Source organism: Andrographis paniculata, unplaced genomic scaffold, assembly GCF_009805555.1.
Source record: "Andrographis paniculata isolate CXL003 unplaced genomic scaffold, ASM980555v1 Contig15END, whole genome shotgun sequence".
In the NCBI taxonomy this organism is placed as follows: Eukaryota; Viridiplantae; Streptophyta; class Magnoliopsida; order Lamiales; family Acanthaceae; genus Andrographis; species Andrographis paniculata.
Window position 1 is genome coordinate 1,760,825 of NW_026137435.1, and position 19,756 is coordinate 1,780,580.

The following is a 19,756-nucleotide window of genomic DNA, read 5'->3' on the forward strand; positions in this document are numbered from 1 at the left end:
AAAAAAATTCAAATCAAAACCAAACTCAAATTAAATCTTTCGGAACTAATTTCAAAGAAACACACCATTAGATTCATTATATGTGTGGATTTGCTTAAATGTAACTCCAAACTAGTTATGAATTTGAGCAATAAAAGTATCTCTTATTTTAGTTCGTTGGAATTTCGAAATATTTGAGTGCCTTCTATTTCTGAGGCTGAATGTCATTTATTTTAGAGAATATTATGCCACGAATTGAAGATGTTACTGGGGGTATTTATTTTTACGGAGAAAAATTCTATTTCGATTCAATGTGATTATCGAATTTATTTCGATAAATTATTGTAATATTGAATTTTATTATTTCAATAAATTTGATATTTTCGAGATATAATAATATTTATCGAAAATAAAATTTTAAATTAAAATAATTATTTAATTTGATATACAAAATTATTAATATCATTTTTTAATTTGATGCTCTTAATAAAAAAACACAATAAATCAAAAAAAAAAAAAAAAAAAAAAAAAAAAAAAAAAAAGAAGAAGAAGAAGAAAGGTAGTATAGCGACAATGGTGGTGGAGTGTGAACAGCGGATTTTGTAATACTACGACTTTTAAAATTTTTTAGTATTTTCCAGTTGTTGGTTTATATACGGAGTAATATTTAAATTCATTTATATTTCTGTACCGTGAAATGCGGTGTGCACATTTTCCAAAAATTTCGAAATTCCTCCGCCGCCGGGAGCCGCCGGAAATCGGCCAAATCGTTTGTCTCCGGCGGGTGGGTAGGCGATCCGCTTTGAAATGAGTAACGGCGAACTCCTCAAAATCGAACCTCTGGAGCTTCAATTCCCATGTACGTTATATACTTTTGTTCTATGCTTTCTTAATTGGATTGTTGGTTTTTGTTTGCGATAATTTGCTGCTTAATAACTGGTTGTGGAAGGATGTGGTGTTGGGGAAGTAGGGAAGACGATAATTAGATTGTGCTGACTTTTATATCTGGCTGTGAATTTTTCATTATTTGATGTTTGTTGTTACCGTTTATGTTCTTCAAAAGTCGAATTGAAGAAGCAGATCTCATGTTCGATGCAATTGACTAACAAGACCGACAAGCATGTTGCATTCAAGGTAGAATTTGATTTTGTTGTTGTTCTTGTTTTAGGTTTAGATTTTCCTTATTTTTGTTTATACTGCATTAACCTGAACATGTAATATTCGAATACTCAGGTGAAGACTACAAATCCAAAAAAGTATTGTGTGAGGCCAAACACTGAAATTGTGGGTCCTAACTCTACATGTGAAGTTGTAGGTCTGTCTCGTCGTATAAACCTTCATTTAGTTTTATATTCTTTCCTCATTTGATTTATGTAATTGTGAGAAATAGATATGAATTGTTCCTTTCTATATTTGTGAATGTTCTTGAAGGAATAATGTTATAATTAGAAGGAAAGTTGTGAGCGTTATTGTTCGGATTATTGAACCCGTAACTATGGTTATTCAGTTACAATGCAAGCTCAAAAGGAAGTTCCACCAGACATGCAGTGCAGGGACAAGTTTCTACTCCAGAGTGTAATCATGGGCCCTGAATATGCCGTCAAGGATATTACAGCTGAAATGGTATGTTATCCTATAGTCTCTACAGATTAATATGGGAGGTCTGAAGGGTGTGTTTGTTTGGGGGTTTGGAATTTGGGTTGGGATTTGAATATTAAAAAATTTGAATTGGAATAGTTGTATGATGTGATATAAATAAGTATTGATGTAATGTTTTGAATGTAAAGTTGAATGAGAAATAGGTGTTCGATATGATATATTTTTTTTATGGGGAGGGGAAATGAGTATGAATAGCACAAATCTTTCAAAATTCTTCAAACAAACAGAAATATTGATACATGTTTGCATTGTCTCCTTTTACAGTTTGCTAAAGACTCTGGAAATTTTGTTGATGAATGCAAGTTGAGAGTTGCACATATTCCACCCCAACAACCACCTTCACTGGTGCGAGAGGGGTCAGAGGAGGGCTCCTCACCGAGGGCCTCAGTTTCAGATAACGGTGTTTCAAACTATGCTTCTGATTTCAACTTTGTGAGTATTGGGATGTTGTTATACTGAGAGGATATCGTGTTTTTGCCCACCATTCATATCGATTAACAAGTCTATCTTTATTTATGTATATATATTTATTCTTTCGCAATTGCAGATGTCAAAAGGCTTTGCGGATTCACAGGAAAACACTCCAGAGGTATATGTTCGAACTAATTAGTGACTGTTTATATGTTTGAGATCTATTTGTGGTCCTTGAGTCGCGGTTTTCATTTGACTCACATCAGTTCTAGCCACTATCATTTATGCACTTTTTGATTGGATGCCGTTATTTGGAACCTTTTGAATTGTTTAGAACTTCACTACATGATCTTCTTCTCCAATCGGTAGGAAGGCCAGTGATTTGGTTTGATTGTTTGTTGGTTTCAATCTTCGATGAGGTGATTAATTAGCTCCCAGTTGATATTGGTACGAGAATCCTAAGTGTAGTTAACAGCGAGATGAAGTGTTTCTTATTCTGCTTTTACATGTATTTAATGGTCATTGCAGATAGAGATGGTAATTTAACTACTACAGTGAAAATGTAGGTTAGAAATGTTAATTGGATTTACTAGCTGACCTTGATGCTATAGTTTTATTTCTTCATCTGAATTGCGTTTCTACTATTTCAGAAGACTGATCAATTAAGCCTGGAAGTTTTGTTGTTTCGTGATAGCAAGTTAGTAACTTTTAAAACCTGTTGGTTTAAACATGCAACGAAAGGGTTGAAGATGCATCGAATGCTGTATGAGTTTACGCAATGTACCCAATAGAACTACTGTAAAATTTTGTTCTGGTTAAAATGACATGGTAAAAACTTGTATGCATATAATTTTATTGCTCAATTGCTACCTGTTTGATCAAGGATGGCTAATTTGAGATTGATTTCTAAAAGGTTTCTTTTCAACCATAGAAAGTTGAAATTTATAAATAATAGTGATTATATAAATACATACATATAATATTTTTTGTTCTGTGGAGATGGATGTAAGCTTAACCTCTAATATATCAATATTCCTTGAGGTGCTTTTATTCATCAATGTGTAACGATGCGCATTGGGGAGCTGTCCCATAAGTTATTTTCTAATTTTAGACGACATTTGATTGTAAATATTGCTCGAAATGCACACTATATATATATATATATATATATATTGGTTTTCAGGTTAAGGCCCTGATTTCCAAGCTTACTGAGGAGAAACGGTTGATTATTCAGCAAAATGACAAGCTTCGGCAAGAACTGGTAACCAGTCACCCAATTTTGAATTTCTTGAAGCCCTTTTTCATTTATTTTATTATATATATATATATATTGTGGATAACTCACTTGTTGCAACAATGAATGAGTCGACAGGATCTGCTGAGGCGTCAAGGAAACAGAAGCCGGCGGGGCGGGGGAATAAGGTACATGTAGGTCGTAATTGTTGGGTTGATAGGCATCCTCTTTGGATATCTCTTTAAGAGATAAAAATATGATGATTGTTTGTGTGTGTGTTGGGGTTTGAGGGCAAAATATGATGAGCAGCCATTGACAGAAGGTGATGAGACAGAGAGTTTATGCATGCCTGAATGAGGTTTGTTGTCTCTTCCAACTAAAATAATCTGCTCTGCATTCATTTGTGTGACAAATTTCTTAATTATTATTATTACTACTACTTTTTTAACTTATTACGCATTATCATACACTCTTTACTTTTCTCCACACATTTCTTACAGTAGTGAACCCTCTAGATGGTGTATTTGTTTGGGGTTTTGGATTTTGAATTAGAATTCGAATAATCAATACTTCTTCCGATCCATAACAAACTATTCATTTTTTTTTTCATTTTAGTCCATCCTATAAAATATTTATTTTATTTTTTTAGTAACTTAATATTACAAATACCTTTACGATTTATAATATATTACACAAATGTCATTACCTATGTATCACAGATACATAAGGTTATTTTAGTCATTTATATTTTATTCTTAGGGTGTGTTTGTTTGGGGGTTTGGATTTTGGATTGGGATTTGAATAGTAAAAATTTTGAATTTGAATAGTTGTATGATGTGATATAAATAGGGTTTGATGTGATGTTTTGAATGTAAAATTGATTTTTAGTATAATATAAAAAATGAAAAATAGGTGTTTGATTTGATGTTTTTGGGGGAAAAAAATTGGATGAATAGTGGAAATCCTCCAAAATCCTTTAAACAAACACACCCTTACTATATTTCAGTATAATACTAATATTTTTAAAATTACGTAAAAAAAACAAACATATACTTAGTTATGGGAAGAAGGGAGTATTTTGAATTGAAATAGTTTTATTATGTGATATAAATATGTGTTAATGTAATATTTTTAATATAAAATTAAAAAAAATTAAAAATAGACGTTTAATTTGATGTTTTTTAAGATAATATTTGATGAATAGTAAAATTTGAAAATAATCCTCCAAACAAACACACATTGTAAACCGGTAATGAGTTGATTCTTATAAATAGGTGAAATCACTCGATTCTAAACACAATGTTTAATTTTGAGTTCAACGCTGTAGCCGCGGCCTTTGAAAACACCTCAATTTTTAATTTGAAAATTAAATTAAAACATTATATAAAAATTATTTTAGGTTTAATTATTTTGCTTTGTTTCTAATCAATTCATAAAACTTAAATTAATAAAAAAATTATAAATTTATAATTTATGAATTATAATGAGTAATATTCATTTAAAATATTATTACTAAAATAGTTATATCATAAAAAATAAATGAATAATCTAATTATTAAAATAATTAAATACTATGGGCTTATTTGACTCTATTCTAACTAAAATTTTTATTTGAATTTTAAATATTTGAATTTTTTATTTTATAAAGGGTGTGTTTGTTTGGAGGATTGGATTTAATTTTCACTATTCTTCCTATTTTTTTCCCCAAAAATATCAAATTAAACACCTATTTTTTATTTTTTATATTATATTAAAAATCAATTTTACATTCAAAATATCACATAACACTTATTTATATCATATTATGCAACTATTTAAATTCAAAATTTTTACTATTCAAATCTCAACTCAAAATCGAAACCCCCTGAGACAAACACACCAATAATATATTTATTAGTTATGAAGAGTATTAACGATGGGGGTGTGTGTGAAGTGTTTGCCCATTGCTCCAGTCCTTTTCTCGTTTTCTTTTTTTTTTGTTTTTTTAAATTATAAATATGAAAAAGAGTTATAATAATTATAATTTAATAAAATATACACGATGTATATATATATTTATTTATACAAAATAATTTTTTTTTATAATATAAATATATAAAAATTTAAAAATATATATAAATATAATATAAATTTATAATTAAATTATACATATTAATATATTTATATTATTATATTTCTATTCATTAAATCAATAGATATCAAAATTCTTCGAATTCCAACCAAATTTAAACCTAAAAGAAACATCAAAGTTCAATCTCACCTCAAAATTCAAATAAAAATCAAATTTAAATTCAAATTTCACCGAAATCTCTTACAAAACGCACTCATAATTTAGAATTAAATTAATTTTAAAAACAAATCCTAATAATAATAGGGAACCAACCACCAGCCTCCAGGCTCCAGCATATCTGGAACTCCGTATTTCTACCCAGCGCCACCGCAGAAGCCTGCTCTACAGCGATCCCGCCGCCGACGTTGGTTTCCTTCACCACCGTGTACTGCCATGCCACCGATTTTCTCCTAGTCTCGTTTTCCGAAGCGTTTCTCGCTTCTCAATGGCTCCGCAAGTTTCAGGATTCGATAGAATTTCTTCAATCCGTGCTCACTATGGCTTCCACCGTCGACTGGCGTCTCCAAAATTGGCCAATAGACTGGATGTCAACAAATTTAGGTTCAATTTGGAAGTGCTTAGAATTGGTGCGCGGGGGTGTTTTAGTGTTCCAGCTGGTGCTTGGATGAAACGTTGCCGGCGTTTGAACTTTTCCGTGGCTAGGGGTAACCAGCCGGAACGGGTTGAGCTCGTAACCAATGAGGTAATCAGTCTGTTACAGACATCAAGTGTTGGTGATTCTGAATTCTAGTATTTGATTACAATTGAGAGTTTTTTCATTATGTGAATCCTTGTTTCGCCTTTGATTAGACATGGAATTGAATATGTCTACAAATGTAGGGAAATGTAAAATTAGTTTGGTGTGTTTATTTGTTTGGGTTTTGGTTTTGAATAGTAAAATTTTGATCTGAAATAATTGTTTCTATGCTATATAACACTAAAATTGAATTTTAGAGTAATATAATAAATGAAAAAAAAAAAAAAGAGGTATTTGATTTGATATTCTTGGGGAGAATTTTTTTTTGAAATAGTAAAATCAAAACCAAAATTGTACAAGTAAACACACCCTTTGTACTCCCTCCCCTCCGTTCACCAAGGATGACCTTTTGGTTAGGAAGTGTATTTTATAGGTAGCTTAGATTAGTTGGTGTTTTAAATTTTTATAGGAGTATATTTCAATAAAATATATGCAAAATGAATATCGAGAATAAAATTTTATATAATATAAATAACATAGAAAATATATTTATTTATTTATAATTAACTTAAAACTAATTTTATAAAAAATGAGAAGTTTTAAATATAGATAAGAATATTTGTTTATTGATGAGAGACAGAGATGAAGGGGGTTTTGAGTGGCCGTGTAAAAAATTAGAAATTTAATTAGATTGATTTATATTTGTTAAATATATTTAAAATGAATAAATTTACTAAAAAATATAGAAAGAGATGGAGGGAGTACTATTAATGTGTTGGTTATATCCAGATGTGATTTATTACAATAAGTTGACTTGATTCCAGGTCCGGTCGAAGCAGAATGTGTGTATTAATAGTTTTTATCTGTTAGTACAATATATTTATACCATCTGAAGGGTTGATGTGCGTACTAGGTGTAATGAAGTAATCAATTGATAGAAACAACAGATGATGTTTGAGGACACATAAGATGTCAACAAATTATTAACATTTGCACGGTAGAGAAATGCACAAAGTGATTCATGCTAATGATACGACTAAAGCATGTGTCGAACTGGAGAGAAATGAATTCATATTTTCACACTTTGCATGACTCGGGTGTTGGGAATATGTTATGCTTAGTTTCACTGTTCTATTGATGTAAAATTCTGGAGGATGTTATCCGGTTCTTATCATGGATATGCTATAGGAAGGTAAAAGAGACAGCCAATCATCCGAGGAGGCCAATTTAGATTCGCAACGTCAACAAAGAACAAGTCAGGTGAGGAAAAGGATTAGTTTTGGACTGGGCATTGGATTCTCTGCTTTAGGGGTGGTGTTGGTTGGGAGTTGGGTTTTCACTATGGCCATTGCTACTGCAATACTTATTGGCTCTAGGGAGTACTTTGAGCTGGTAAGAAGTCACGGAATTGCTTCTGGAGTGACCCCTCCACCCCAATATGTGTCACGAGCTTGTTCTGTTATCTATTCTTTAATGCCTATACTCACACTGTAAGAGTCTTGCCTAACTTCTGTCAATTCTAGCTATTCTTCAATATTTGCATAGGTGTTGCCTTTTGAATATTCTGTAAGTGCAAGGAGATTGCGTCTCTGAGTATGTGATTACTATGTTTGATATTTCTCTTTCTTTGTTCCACCACAAACAATTATGCTTTTTACTTAGTGATTTTATATTTTTTGCTGTTGCAAGCTTTGTTTGGATCGTTGGATAAAGGTTTGAATGTTTGAAAGGTGAGAAAGAATGTGGTCTTATTGAAACAATTATAATGCTTAGTTTATCACTGAGGATGATGAAGTTAGCTTACAAGACATATATACTACACCAAAAGAACACATCCAAAAATTCTTATTTTAGGAACCATAATCTTAGCTCAATTGACCGAAAATTCTAACAGTGTCAGCGTGAAGTATGTCACTTCTTAGTTCTTTCTGTATATGTTCCATTCAGTGCTGAAGTTTGAAAATAACATTTTTCTAGGATTTTGAGTGACTATTGATATTTTAAGTTGATTATTGCCTTTTCTCAGAATTGCCTTGTGCCTTGTGCTTTCCTTGATCTGATGGGTTTATGTTCATCTTTCTAACTTATTTGGAATCAAGAGTTCTCATAACTAGTCTGACGTTACCTTATATAACAATAAGGTGCTCTTTGGTCTTGCTGAGTGGCATACTTGAAGTGCAAAAGATCCTTTTATTTATGATTGGTTTATTACCCTTCCTCATTGATACCTTGCTTCTTTTGTTTATATAGAAAAAAGGGCATAGTGTCTCACAGCTTTCATAGCTTTCATACGAGTACGATGCCATCTGGTTGTGGGCTGGGAAGAATTTTGTCATTGCTTGAACATATTACATACATCTAAGTTTACAGGAAAAATTCCATCTTTGGGTTGGTGCAAGTCTTTATGTGAACGGTACCAAAAAAGAGAGAAGAAAAACTACTGTGTCAGATAGCTATCTATAAGGATCAAATAATTTTTTTGCTGAGAAACTACATTAGCTATTAGTTGCACCTCTTGCTTATGCTTCACTTGCGTGTTACACATTGTGTGCCTTTTATTTCCATTAGCTTCTTTTTATGGGAAACTTTATTGATAGCCTGTTAAAAATGGATAAGTCAACTTTGCATGGACTTCATAGTAGGTCAATGACGACGATCTTATTGATTAAGACACATTTACCATTTGATTGATTTTTATCACTGATGACCATCTCCAATTTTGTGTTAGGTACTTGGGGAATATTGATGTGTCTGTAACAACCGCAGCCTTTCTTGTCACTATGGCCCTCCTTTTGCAGCAAGAGAGTCCTCGATTCACTCAACTTAGTAGTGCCATTTTTGGGTTACTCTACTGTGGCTACCTTCCTTGTTTCTGGGTCAAGCTGCGCTGTCTAGAAGCTCCATCCCTAAATACCAGTAAGACAGTTAATTATCGTATTCTTAATTAGAGAATCAGAAGTGCTCTTGAGGGTTTGTTTATTTGTGGGATTTTGATTTTGGGTTTTGGTTTTGAATAGTAAAATTTTGAATTGAAATAGTTATTTGATGTAATCTAAAATGTATTGATGTGATGTTTTGAAGTAAAATTACATTTTAGTTAATATAATAAATGAAAAATAAGTATTTGATTTGATATTTTTGAAGAAAAAAATTTGGAATAGTAAAACCAAAACCGAAATCGCACAAGTAAACACACCGGCCTGATTTTGGTACAGGATCCTGATTTCCTGACCAGTTTGTTATGATATCTATGCGTCACTCTTACTAGTTTTCAAAAAGAAAGGTTTTGTTTACTTATGTTTTCTAAACTTTTTTTTTCCATTCTTCACAAAAAATTTATCTTGAAAACATCGTATCCAAGCCTATTTTTCATTTAAAATGGATTGGAATATATTTTTTATCCAAAACATCACATCCAACGCCTATTTATATCTAAGTCAAATATTTATTTATTTTTTTCGACTTTTTACTATTCACAAAACAATAAAAAATCTAAAATACTTCCATAACATATCTAAACACACCCAAAAAGTTTTTCGGAAATAACTTTTATTCTCATAAATGTTTGTTTGCTACTGTTGTCGATAGAAACAAAATAAAGTATAAAAACAATCAAACGTAATCAATCGTTTACCCAAGAACAATGAAACAATACCAACCATTTTTCCAAATCCCGATGGCTATTTTATTTCCAAAATTCGAGATTGATAGTCTCCAACCTAATTACTTCTTAAATACTAACCTACACTCTACTTACTAAAAATAGAACAAGTCCACCAAATAACTAAAGGGCAAGCCCAATTCAAAAAATAATATATTAATAGAAAAACAAATAAATAATATCTAAATCCGCGAACATCAGCCTTAAGCCCATCCCTGTCGTCAATACACAAGCATCGGCTGAGGCTCCACTTTCTCTTTAATCATAATTTCATGCACTTTTCAATTTTGTTTTCTATCAATTTCACCTCTCTTTGAATCGACCTTGTCCCCAAGTTCGAAGTATGAGAATTGGAATGAGCTTTGATCTTTCTTTGTTTTTTCTCCTTCAAGGACTTGATCCAATGTCTTTTAGGCTAAGGTTGTCACCCGTCAACACTACTTGGCCACGGTTCCACTCAAAAGACATAGTAAGAGCTTCCCAATTTGTTTGAACATCACCCAACGTGGCTAGCCAAGCTATACCGAAAATAATATCACCACACTCGAAGGGAAATACAAAACAATTGGTTGAACCTTACAGCCCTGTAATGAAACTGTAACATCTTGGCATAATTCTTTTGATTCCCATCTTCGTCCATCCCTTAACCGAACTACAAATCTTTTTGTACCATGGGGTGATAATCGTAGAGTGGATACTAAGAAAGAAGATATAAGATTGTGACTAGCGCCACGATCGATCAATATTATTACCTTCCTTCCATAACTCCATGCAACCACTTAGTCCGTTGGTCTTCTGTCGATGCATCTGCTTGCTCTCACATCCAATCTTCATGCCTTGTAGGTACATATAATTCAAACTATTGAAGATCTAAGATCTCTTCGGCTTCTTCAGCTATCATGACTTACAATTGTTTGAGAAGGCATTCATGTTTTGGGGTGTATGGTTTCTTGCAACGAAAACACAGTAATTTTGCTTGCAATGTAGCACATTCTTGGGGTGAGAATCGGATAAATCGATTTCGGACTGCTAACTGACTAGTTGCCTTCAATTGAGCCACAGAAGGATGACTGGAAGGTTTTCTAATAGATCCGTTATGGTTGGCTCCTATTGTTGAAACCCTAATCATGTTGTTGGTCGGGCAATAGCGCTTGCGTGCGGTGTCGGGCTGCTCAAATTTAGATATGGATATTTGTCAACTTGCACCTGAAGATTATCTCAATGTCTCTAGACAACTTCATGGCCGTCTCATCTAGGCCGAAGAAGGCTGAGAGAACTTCAAATCGAGTCTTTTAGACATTTTATAAAGTGGCTCAAATAGTGCTCAAACCCGAAACTTGGCTAGCCAATTGAAAAAATAAAGTTACGTATTCAGCCATCCACCGATCCCTCTTGTATAATGTCTGTCAATCGAAGGATTTTCCTTGAAACTTGTATCAAATTTCGGCACCAATGTTTGCAAAAATTCTTTCCATGTCAGCCCCGGTTTGCGAGAGCATAACTAGGTTGACCAGTACAATGCAACTTTTTCCATGGCCATCAGTGCTACAAGAACCTTCATCTCTGGACTGATATTATGAATTTCAAACTGTTGGTTGGCTTGGCCAATCATCCTATCGAATCTGAACCATTAAAGGATGGAAGTTGTATAGAGCCCGTCTGCGATCGAGAGTCAATCGCTGGCTGCAGTTGCATAGTGGCCGGGGGTGGCGGTGTTGGTTGCAGTGGCCCGGTTGTTGGGGGCGGCAGTGTGCCACCCTCTGCCGTTACGCTATCCTTTGCATAGTGGCTTGTTGCCAATTGTTGCGATCTAAAGAGTTTCAAAATCACTTTTGGGAATTCAGTAAAAGTCTCCATGATTATGTTAATCGCTTTCATGTTCTCCTTTATCTCAGTTTGATCAGCCTCAAGTTTGTTCAGTAGCTCTAGCTTTATTGTTGATCGTGTTGTTGTCATGATGACGAGATTAGAATCTAGCAGGTCGGACCAATTGATAGAAATGAAACAAAAGAGAAAAAAATCAAACGATATCAATTGTTTGCCCAAGAACAATCACACGGCACCAATCATTTGCCCAAACGTGACGGCTACTTTATTTTCAAAATTTGAAAATGATAGTCTCCAACTCTAATTACTCTTTAAAAACTATTACCGAAACCATACATACTAAAAATAAATTAAGTCCATCCAATAACTAAAGGGCAAACTCAACTCAAAATATAATATATTAATATAAACAAGTAAATAAAATATAAACCCGCCAACAGCAGGCGTAAACCCATCTCCGTTGTCAATAACAAGCATCGGAAGAGACTCCACTTTCTCTTTAATCTTAACTTCATACATTTTCGATTTTTCTTTTTCTCGGTTGTCAATTATGTTCCTTGAGTTTGTGAGGATGAATTTGAACTCTGTAGTTTTGGACATTGGGTTGTATGATAATGATTTGCTTGTTTTCGGTAATATTAGGGATTTTAGATGAATTAAAATTGGATTGGATCTTGACTTATAGCAAATGATTAGATATAGAATTTATAAAATTATGTTGTTGTAGGCCCTAAAATATTATATCATAATTGATTTTATACTCTTTAATTGGTGAGTTTTTAGGTCGAATACATGAATTTTAAATCGTGAAATTAAATCAAGAAATACTTATTGAGTTTGCGGAAAGTGGTAATTTGACTTGCTCTCCAGCGACATGAAAACTGTAAAATACAAAAAAGTAAATAAAACAGTAAAGATAAATTGGCAACGGTAGCGAGCGGAGTGACGGCCTGCGACCGGTGGGTGCTCTGAATGTGCATGTGAGTGGAGCGGTAGATGTATATATAAGTGATGATTGACAAGCGGCGGCTGATAGTGATAGTGAATATGTGACCGGTATTAAATCTGCGGATAGAGTGTACATAGATATTTGTGTGATCTGTGCATTCCTTGATGGTTAGATTCTTATGGATGAAATGAACGGATGATGAAAGTGAATCAGCTAAACATATATGTATAATACGAAATGACAGAAGAAATGCAAGTGATCATACTTGTTCATTTAAATCAAATTCTTGACATGCTGCAACAAAACTTTAATGACATCCAGTGTCATAACATTATAAGCAAAAAAAATTGTTGTCACTGGACATTTCAGAGATCCAATTGACAAGTGTCTATGTCCAATTAATCATTCCAAAATCTGTTTCATTAGTGGCTTTACCCTTATGATACTTATTTTTAATCAAAATTGAATTCTTATCGGTAAGTGAGCAGGCCGACAAGGCTCTCGCATACTTACTACCATAAACTACCTAAAATCTGTTAATGAATACGATGCGAAATTAGACTTTGATAATCAATTCTTTTGAAGAACTTTCCCCAACATGTGAAGATTTCAAACTTAAATAATCAAATATAAACTTGAAATTGGGAATGAAATTGCAAATGAAGAAATCTTGATGTTCATTTATCTGCTACGAAAACTGTGAATCCACATTATAAAGCAATAACAAAGCAATAAATCTGCTTATGAAAGCAACTGAAAATGGGTGGTCTGGGAAGAAGAAAGATCTCCACTCCCCCAACCTCCTTTAACTAAGAGAAATCCCTTACAGGATTGAAGTTCTCGAAAATTAAATAGTGTGAAAGCAAGTAAACACTTTGATGTAATGTGTTTTATACAAATAAAATCTGGCCCTATTTATAGATTATCTGGATCTGCAGTTGGTAGCAGTTGAGTGGTTACATAGCAACAGTTAGGAGCGGTTGAACGGCTATTGCAATCGTTGGGCTGTTAGACAGTTAAGTGGTTTCCTACTCTCAGTTCGCTTGCTCGCTTGCTGGACTGATATAGCTGGGGCACAGATCTTCCTCGTTTGCCTCGTTAGATTTGGCTTAGCTGGAAGGCATCGGCACAACTTAAGCGATGCTATTGTCGCTGGCCGGTAACTGAATGGCTGACCGCTGAGATATAACACTTAGGTAAATATGGGAATTTCCGGATCTCGCTCATCAGCGGTGGATGTTTGATTAGACTGGCTCAGGCACAAGTGGAAAAAGCGTCGCCTGCCATAGCTGGCTACACCCTCGCTGATTTTCCATACTTGGACATTTCTGAGCCAAAATATCGCTTAAAAAAAACTAAAAATATCAATAATCTCCAGAAGCGGGCTTTGGATCATATTGTGATGGTTTTCATATAAAAATTCAAAAAATACACAGTTCTATCAAGTAGTAAATATACTATTATTTGGATTTATCATTGTACAAGAAGGGAATTGTTCTTTACCATGTCATGTACTGTTGAGTAATTGTGATGGTAAAGTACAGCATATGGAACTGCATTGCAGAGAAAAAAGGGGGAAGAAAAATGAAACACGCATAATTAGTGAAAGAAGCTGGATATTGTGGTAGTATAGGACTTTGATCAATTTGAGGACAAAATATTCCTATAGACATTGTTGAGGTTTGTGCAGTATTCCTTTTTGGGTCTGTAGGATTGATCTTATCCAACTAGGCTTTGATGTGATGATGAAGAATCCTTAAGTGCCTGATTTATGCATTTGATAAATTCTAGTTTTTACAAAATAAGAAAATGAAGGAATTAATGAAATAGCATATATTGATGCACCAAGGTGCACAACCCATTTCATAATATAAATAGATAAACATGTTGACCTGTAGAGTTTTGGCTGCCAATTGGATGCAAAATTACATATTTCATATTTTTGTAATAGCAACAATTTTCCAACTGTGAGGAGTAACATTCATGATGCTGGAAGTTCAGGATATGCGTTTTATGATTTTCTGGATCTGAAATTCTTTAGGGGAAAATGCATTTTGGATTTGATGTTTTGTTTAGAGTTTTAAGTTTGGAAAATGATTGTTTTTGTGTGGGGGAAAATAATTAATTGTAGATTGCATGGTGCGGAAAGGGTAGTGAAATACAAACAAAACAAATACACTTATTTTTCTTCAAGTTGAAATTCAAAGCTCAGGTGGACAGGACTTACTGCTGTTTTAATGGCTTTCTGTAATGCATCGAAACTAAATAAGTCCATTTCTTGTCTTGAAATATCTCATGAAGTTAGTTAACACGATTTCAAGTGAAGAAGTAGAATTAACAAGGTACTAGAACTATCATGTTCATGCCATATCTTGAAAATTATTTCATGAAGTCTGTCAAATAACGTTGTGATTTACTTCGAAGTAGAGTCTTAGGCAATGCATTTGAAAGTTATTCACCCTTCCATAATTTGCTATTTTAATGTCATGTTAGAGTGTATAAACTCATGTAATGAACTGTGGGATCCTTGAAAGCTTTCAAGATTATGCTGGTAGTATGAGTGTACAACATAAACGTTTAAAGATGTTAACGTTTTGCAGGATTTGTAGCATCTTGGCCACTTCTTCTTGGTGGACAATCTGTATGGACTGTAGGCCTGGTTTCTACCCTGATTTCGATTAGCAGCATTATTGCAGCAGATTCATTTGCCTTTTTTGTTGGAAAGGCATGTATTGATTTTGAAAGCATTCTGTTTTATGCAAACAGATCAGTCAGACTGATGTTTGAACATGCACTTAATCTTGTGAGATAGCCCTACAATGAGTTTTTAGTTCTGTAAAGAGCGGAAGGATATATTTTTAACAACTGCTGGTCTCTCTGCTTCTCTTATTTACTTTTATCTTTTATGATACTTTAGTATTTAGTATGCAATATTCTTTATTTTTTATATTTATATATTTGTCGGTGTTTCTTATTTATATTAGAATTATGATTTGGTTATTTATTAGTTAACAATCAGATATATGCTTTATGAATGAAGTTTATTTTGTTTGTATTCTTTTATAATTTCAATGAATATACATAACGATTTATTTCTAACATGATAGCAACCTTATCGGGTTGGATCCTGTCTTATTCAGGTTTAACTTCAGGAATTCTTCACATATATATTATTCAAATGGATACTTTATAATATTTATTATCCTTGTAATTTATTATAGTCTCATGTTGCCTGTATTATATTTTAGAAGTATAGCAGGTTCAGGATGTGATTTAATTTACTAGTTTACTGTTATGCTCATGAATAGGGAACTCTTATCTTCCCTTTCAATAGGACAAGATTTAATTTTAACAAATGCATAATAGCTTTTCGGTTTAGTCCACTGTTATGTGTTCTAATGTGAGTGAAGGGCCTTAACATTATTTTTGGGTGTGCTAATTTTGCTTGAACTTTTTTCTATATAGTTGACTGTAAAATGAAACTAAAAATTTAGTTTTCATCTTTGTTTATTTAATTTTTTGGTCTTAATCAATACACGACAACCGTGATGCCAGGATATGGTTTGACAGAATTTTATGCAGGCTTTTGGTCGGACACAACTAACTGCAATTAGTCCAAAAAAGACATGGGAGGGAACTCTGGCTGGGCTAAGTGGTTGTATAGCAACCTCCGTCTTATTGGCCAAGATCTTGTGCTGGCCTTCTTCTGTCCTAAGGTGCCTGTTTAATCTCTATAATATAACGTGCCATTCTCATTTTTGTTTCTATTGGCTGTTTTTGAGTCCTGTTTCATCCCTGTTGTAGTACATTTCATCTTGCTAAATATGAAAATTTAAAATTTAAAGCTTCTATGTTCATAATGCTGTGCTTTGAATACTGTTCAGTGCTGTAGCTTTTGGCTTTTTGAATTTCATCGGGTCTATTTTTGGAGACCTCACAGAGTCCCTGATTAAGCGTGATGCTGGCGTGAAGGATTCAGGATCACTGATACCTGGACATGGTAGGGCCGAGTCTATGGACTGTTTAATTTGTTGACTGGTAGTTTCACATTGTGTTGTAACTTGGATAACTAGCTGCTTTCATTCAGTTATCATTTGCTGCAATGTATTTTGCAACAAATCTTTAAATTATCGTGGTTCCTATCCCTTATTAAGTTGGATGGAAAACTCACTTATCACATCATTACCAGGGGTTATCTTGCAACCCCTCCTTTTCAATTATATAATTTATATCCCACACTTAAAATTTGCATCAGCATCCTAAAAATGCCCCATTTCCTACTTCTACTGTAATAGGTGGCTTAAGTGACTCTCATATTAAGCTCAAGTAAGTGAGCAAGGTGCATACCTGTACTCTAGCATCAACTCATTGCAATAGAAAAATCATATTAGGCTGCATTCAATTCGGTTTCAGATGGGGCTCTGATATGTTTGTAATCAAATTTTCTACTTTGTCAAGCTTCATTATTTAACAAAGACTTTTTCTAACCAGGAGGCTTACTGGATAGGGTTGATAGCTATGTCTTTACAGGAGCACTGGCATACTCTTTTGTGAGAATATTTCTACCACTTTATGGAGTTTGATGAAGGTCATGCAGTGTAAGTTTGAGAATGTTCCCTCCTTTTTTTCTCTTTTTACCTTAGCTTGTGCCTGGTAGCTACTAGCTACTTTAAAAGAGAATTATTGATCAGTGGGCTGGGATATTTTGAGCAGCATAAAGAAAACTGAGAATTCATTTCAGTTCTATTAGGATTTTCCTTGCCTTTATCAATCTTTGTTCAATCACATTGCTGTGTTAGTTTCACAAGGATCATGGAAAGGTTTGCCTTGTTATACTGTCCCATAGGAGTATTTAGTTATGTGCCACAATAGCTGAATTTGTACCTTCATTTAGTAAGCACAAAACCTTTTTTCATTTAGTAAGCACGATAGTTGATCAATAAAATAGTGGGTTCAAATGAATATAGAAGGCCCAGTTGGAGCAACTATATATAGAACTGAATCTCAATTATTGGACCGGTATTGTAATACCTCCAAAGTTGAGCCGGTGCTAGGACAACTCTTGTGGGTGAGCTTGTGCCAACTGCCAGGTCATCCGAGATTGAATAGTAATTAAATAGATTGGATAGAGTACTCATGTCAACAATGTATATATTCTTTTACGGGTGTCCTATTAAAAGAATTCACATTTAAGTATGTTTGTTTTAGAGTAATTTGAGGATGAGTGACCTTGGGAGGGTGCGCGTGAGTGAGGATAGAAGAGAACTCGTGTTGACCTGTGGGCCAATACCGATACCTTCGGCTTTGCGTGACTTGCAGGCCGGAGTGTCACAGGTACTTTATGTACTTTGATATATTTATATTTTTAGTACATGGTGTACTTTAGATTAGAGATCTTGATTAATCCTTCACCTGTAATATTCAACATAATAGACACTTGAACAGTGGTACATTGCCAAAACCATGCAAACCAAGTCTACCCTAAGGCGAAAAAGGTTGCCACATCAGGCAAAAATGTTGACTCAAGCATTGGCTAGAGCCACCAATTATTGTGCTTCTCAGCTTTTATGCTATGTCCCATGTAGACTATAGGCATTCATGTTCTACATCTGAAGACATTGTCTATTAGTTATAATTGGAAACTCAGTGAAATGACCTCAGGATATCAAGATTTTAATCCTTTTTTCTTAAAGGAATCAATAGACAAGACAGCCCCAGTGGAGGGTTTGGAAAAACCCATTCTTTTACATATATTTTGTGTCTCACCCTCTTCTATGTGCATGCTAGGCACTCATACATGTCTGCAATTCTAGATTTGTAGTTTTGTCTGTAGTCATTTGTTTTATTGTATTTTTGGTTTTGATGTTTTTTATGCAAGATTAATTGTTTAATATGATATTTTGTATGAAAAATTAGTATTAGATGTGATTTTTTTAGGGAAAATAAAAGATTGGACGGTAAAAAGATTGTATTTGGAAGCACAAAAGAACAAGCCCATTCTATATTATGGATTATTGGTGTTTGATGTGATGATTTTCCATTGTTATTATTTAGAATAGTTCATTTAAGAATATTATTCTATGGCCTATGCATCAATTGGATTGTGCATTTTACAACTAGGCTTGAATTGAGTTTGAAGATTTGAGTTTGTTTTTATTTAAATAATATTTCATGCGATATTTTTTTTTTTCGGAGAACTTGGACTATAAAAAGTAAAAAAAGTCCATAGAAACCGAAAAGAAACATATGGAGACGTGGTCCAAGTGACTATTGTTTCGTTAATGTTGAAACTCCAAAACAATGAGAATAATATATTTAATGATAGAAATATATCTTTTTAAAAAAAAATCCATATGTTTTCAACTGGCAAGAGATATTTTGAGAGACAGGTAGACAACTAGTAATTGGATATTGATCCACTCCTTTCTATTCTCTAACAAGTTATGTGTTATGTGCTATGATTAAAATGAAAACAAATGTCATGTTAATGCAAGGTTCCAATATGTAGGCCAATTTGACTTGGCTGAGTACAAAGTCCACTGGTGACATGTTTATGCATAAAAAGGCTCAGAAGAAAATCTGCTTCAGAAAGAAATTATCTAGTTCAAGAATGGGAACAAAGTCCACCAGGTTGAGGTCATCTAATTGTTTTTAACTTTCTATTTGATTAGGGAATTGAGTCTTTGAACCACTTATATGAAGTTGTTGTCACATGTTGCCTAGGTGGGGTTGGGCCTGGGTAGGATGCATTGGGACATGACTACTAATATACAACACATATGAGTGTGTGTGTGTAAGATGTAAGGAAAGAAAGTTGTTTTAGATAGAAAAGGGAGGTAGCACCACCTTGCAAATGGAAGCTAACCCCATCACATATTCATACAAAGGAATTCTGGAATTTGCAAGAAAGTTTTTAGCTTTGAGGTAGAAAAAAAAAAAAAAAGACCATAGTTGTGTTACTATTAAGGGCCCTACTACAATTGGCTTTTGGACAAGCATGAGTGCTTACTTTTGTGTTTTGGCATATAAAACAAACAAATGTATATATGTGGGAAGGAGAGAATGCGTTGTTTGAAAGCAGACATAGGTAAAAAGAAAAAAAACATTTATGTGCTTAGGATTTGATTTTGATTAAAGGGCTTTGCTTGATGAAAACCATACTTTTGTTTTTGACAAGAACACACACATGTAACTGTCATAAACACCTCGCACATTTATGCATACCACAC

At 33.6% G+C, this 19,756-nt stretch overlaps 2 protein-coding genes across 5 annotated transcripts; both read left to right on the top strand.

Moving 5' to 3' along the window:
- Window positions 1-654: 654 nt before the first annotated feature.
- On the top strand, window positions 655-3,565 carry LOC127261959 (vesicle-associated protein 1-1-like). Its single transcript, XM_051290406.1, has 8 exons — window positions 655-838; window positions 1,043-1,113; window positions 1,213-1,294; window positions 1,487-1,602; window positions 1,903-2,070; window positions 2,186-2,227; window positions 3,233-3,310; window positions 3,422-3,565. The coding sequence occupies exons 1-8, from the start codon at window positions 787-789 to the stop codon at window positions 3,479-3,481; spliced, it is 669 nt and encodes a 222-aa protein (XP_051146363.1). The 5' UTR covers window positions 655-786; the 3' UTR covers window positions 3,482-3,565.
- LOC127261931 (phosphatidate cytidylyltransferase 4, chloroplastic-like) lies at window positions 3,531-19,493 on the top strand. 4 transcript variants are annotated; one of them, XM_051290387.1, is made up of 9 exons: window positions 3,531-3,641; window positions 5,658-6,096; window positions 7,279-7,580; window positions 8,819-9,006; window positions 15,128-15,252; window positions 16,110-16,243; window positions 16,412-16,527; window positions 17,019-17,125; window positions 19,022-19,493. In XM_051290387.1, exons 1-8 carry the CDS (start codon window positions 3,637-3,639, stop codon window positions 17,108-17,110), a joined length of 1,401 nt encoding a protein of 466 aa, XP_051146344.1. In that variant the 5' UTR covers window positions 3,531-3,636; the 3' UTR covers window positions 17,111-17,125; window positions 19,022-19,493. The 4 variants fall into 4 exon arrangements, with proteins under 4 accessions (XP_051146344.1, XP_051146340.1, XP_051146335.1 ...); XM_051290383.1 differs by having other exon boundaries at window positions 19,036-19,493; XM_051290378.1 differs by lacking the exon at window positions 19,022-19,493 and having other exon boundaries at window positions 17,019-17,358.
- Window positions 19,494-19,756: the final 263 nt, after the last annotated feature.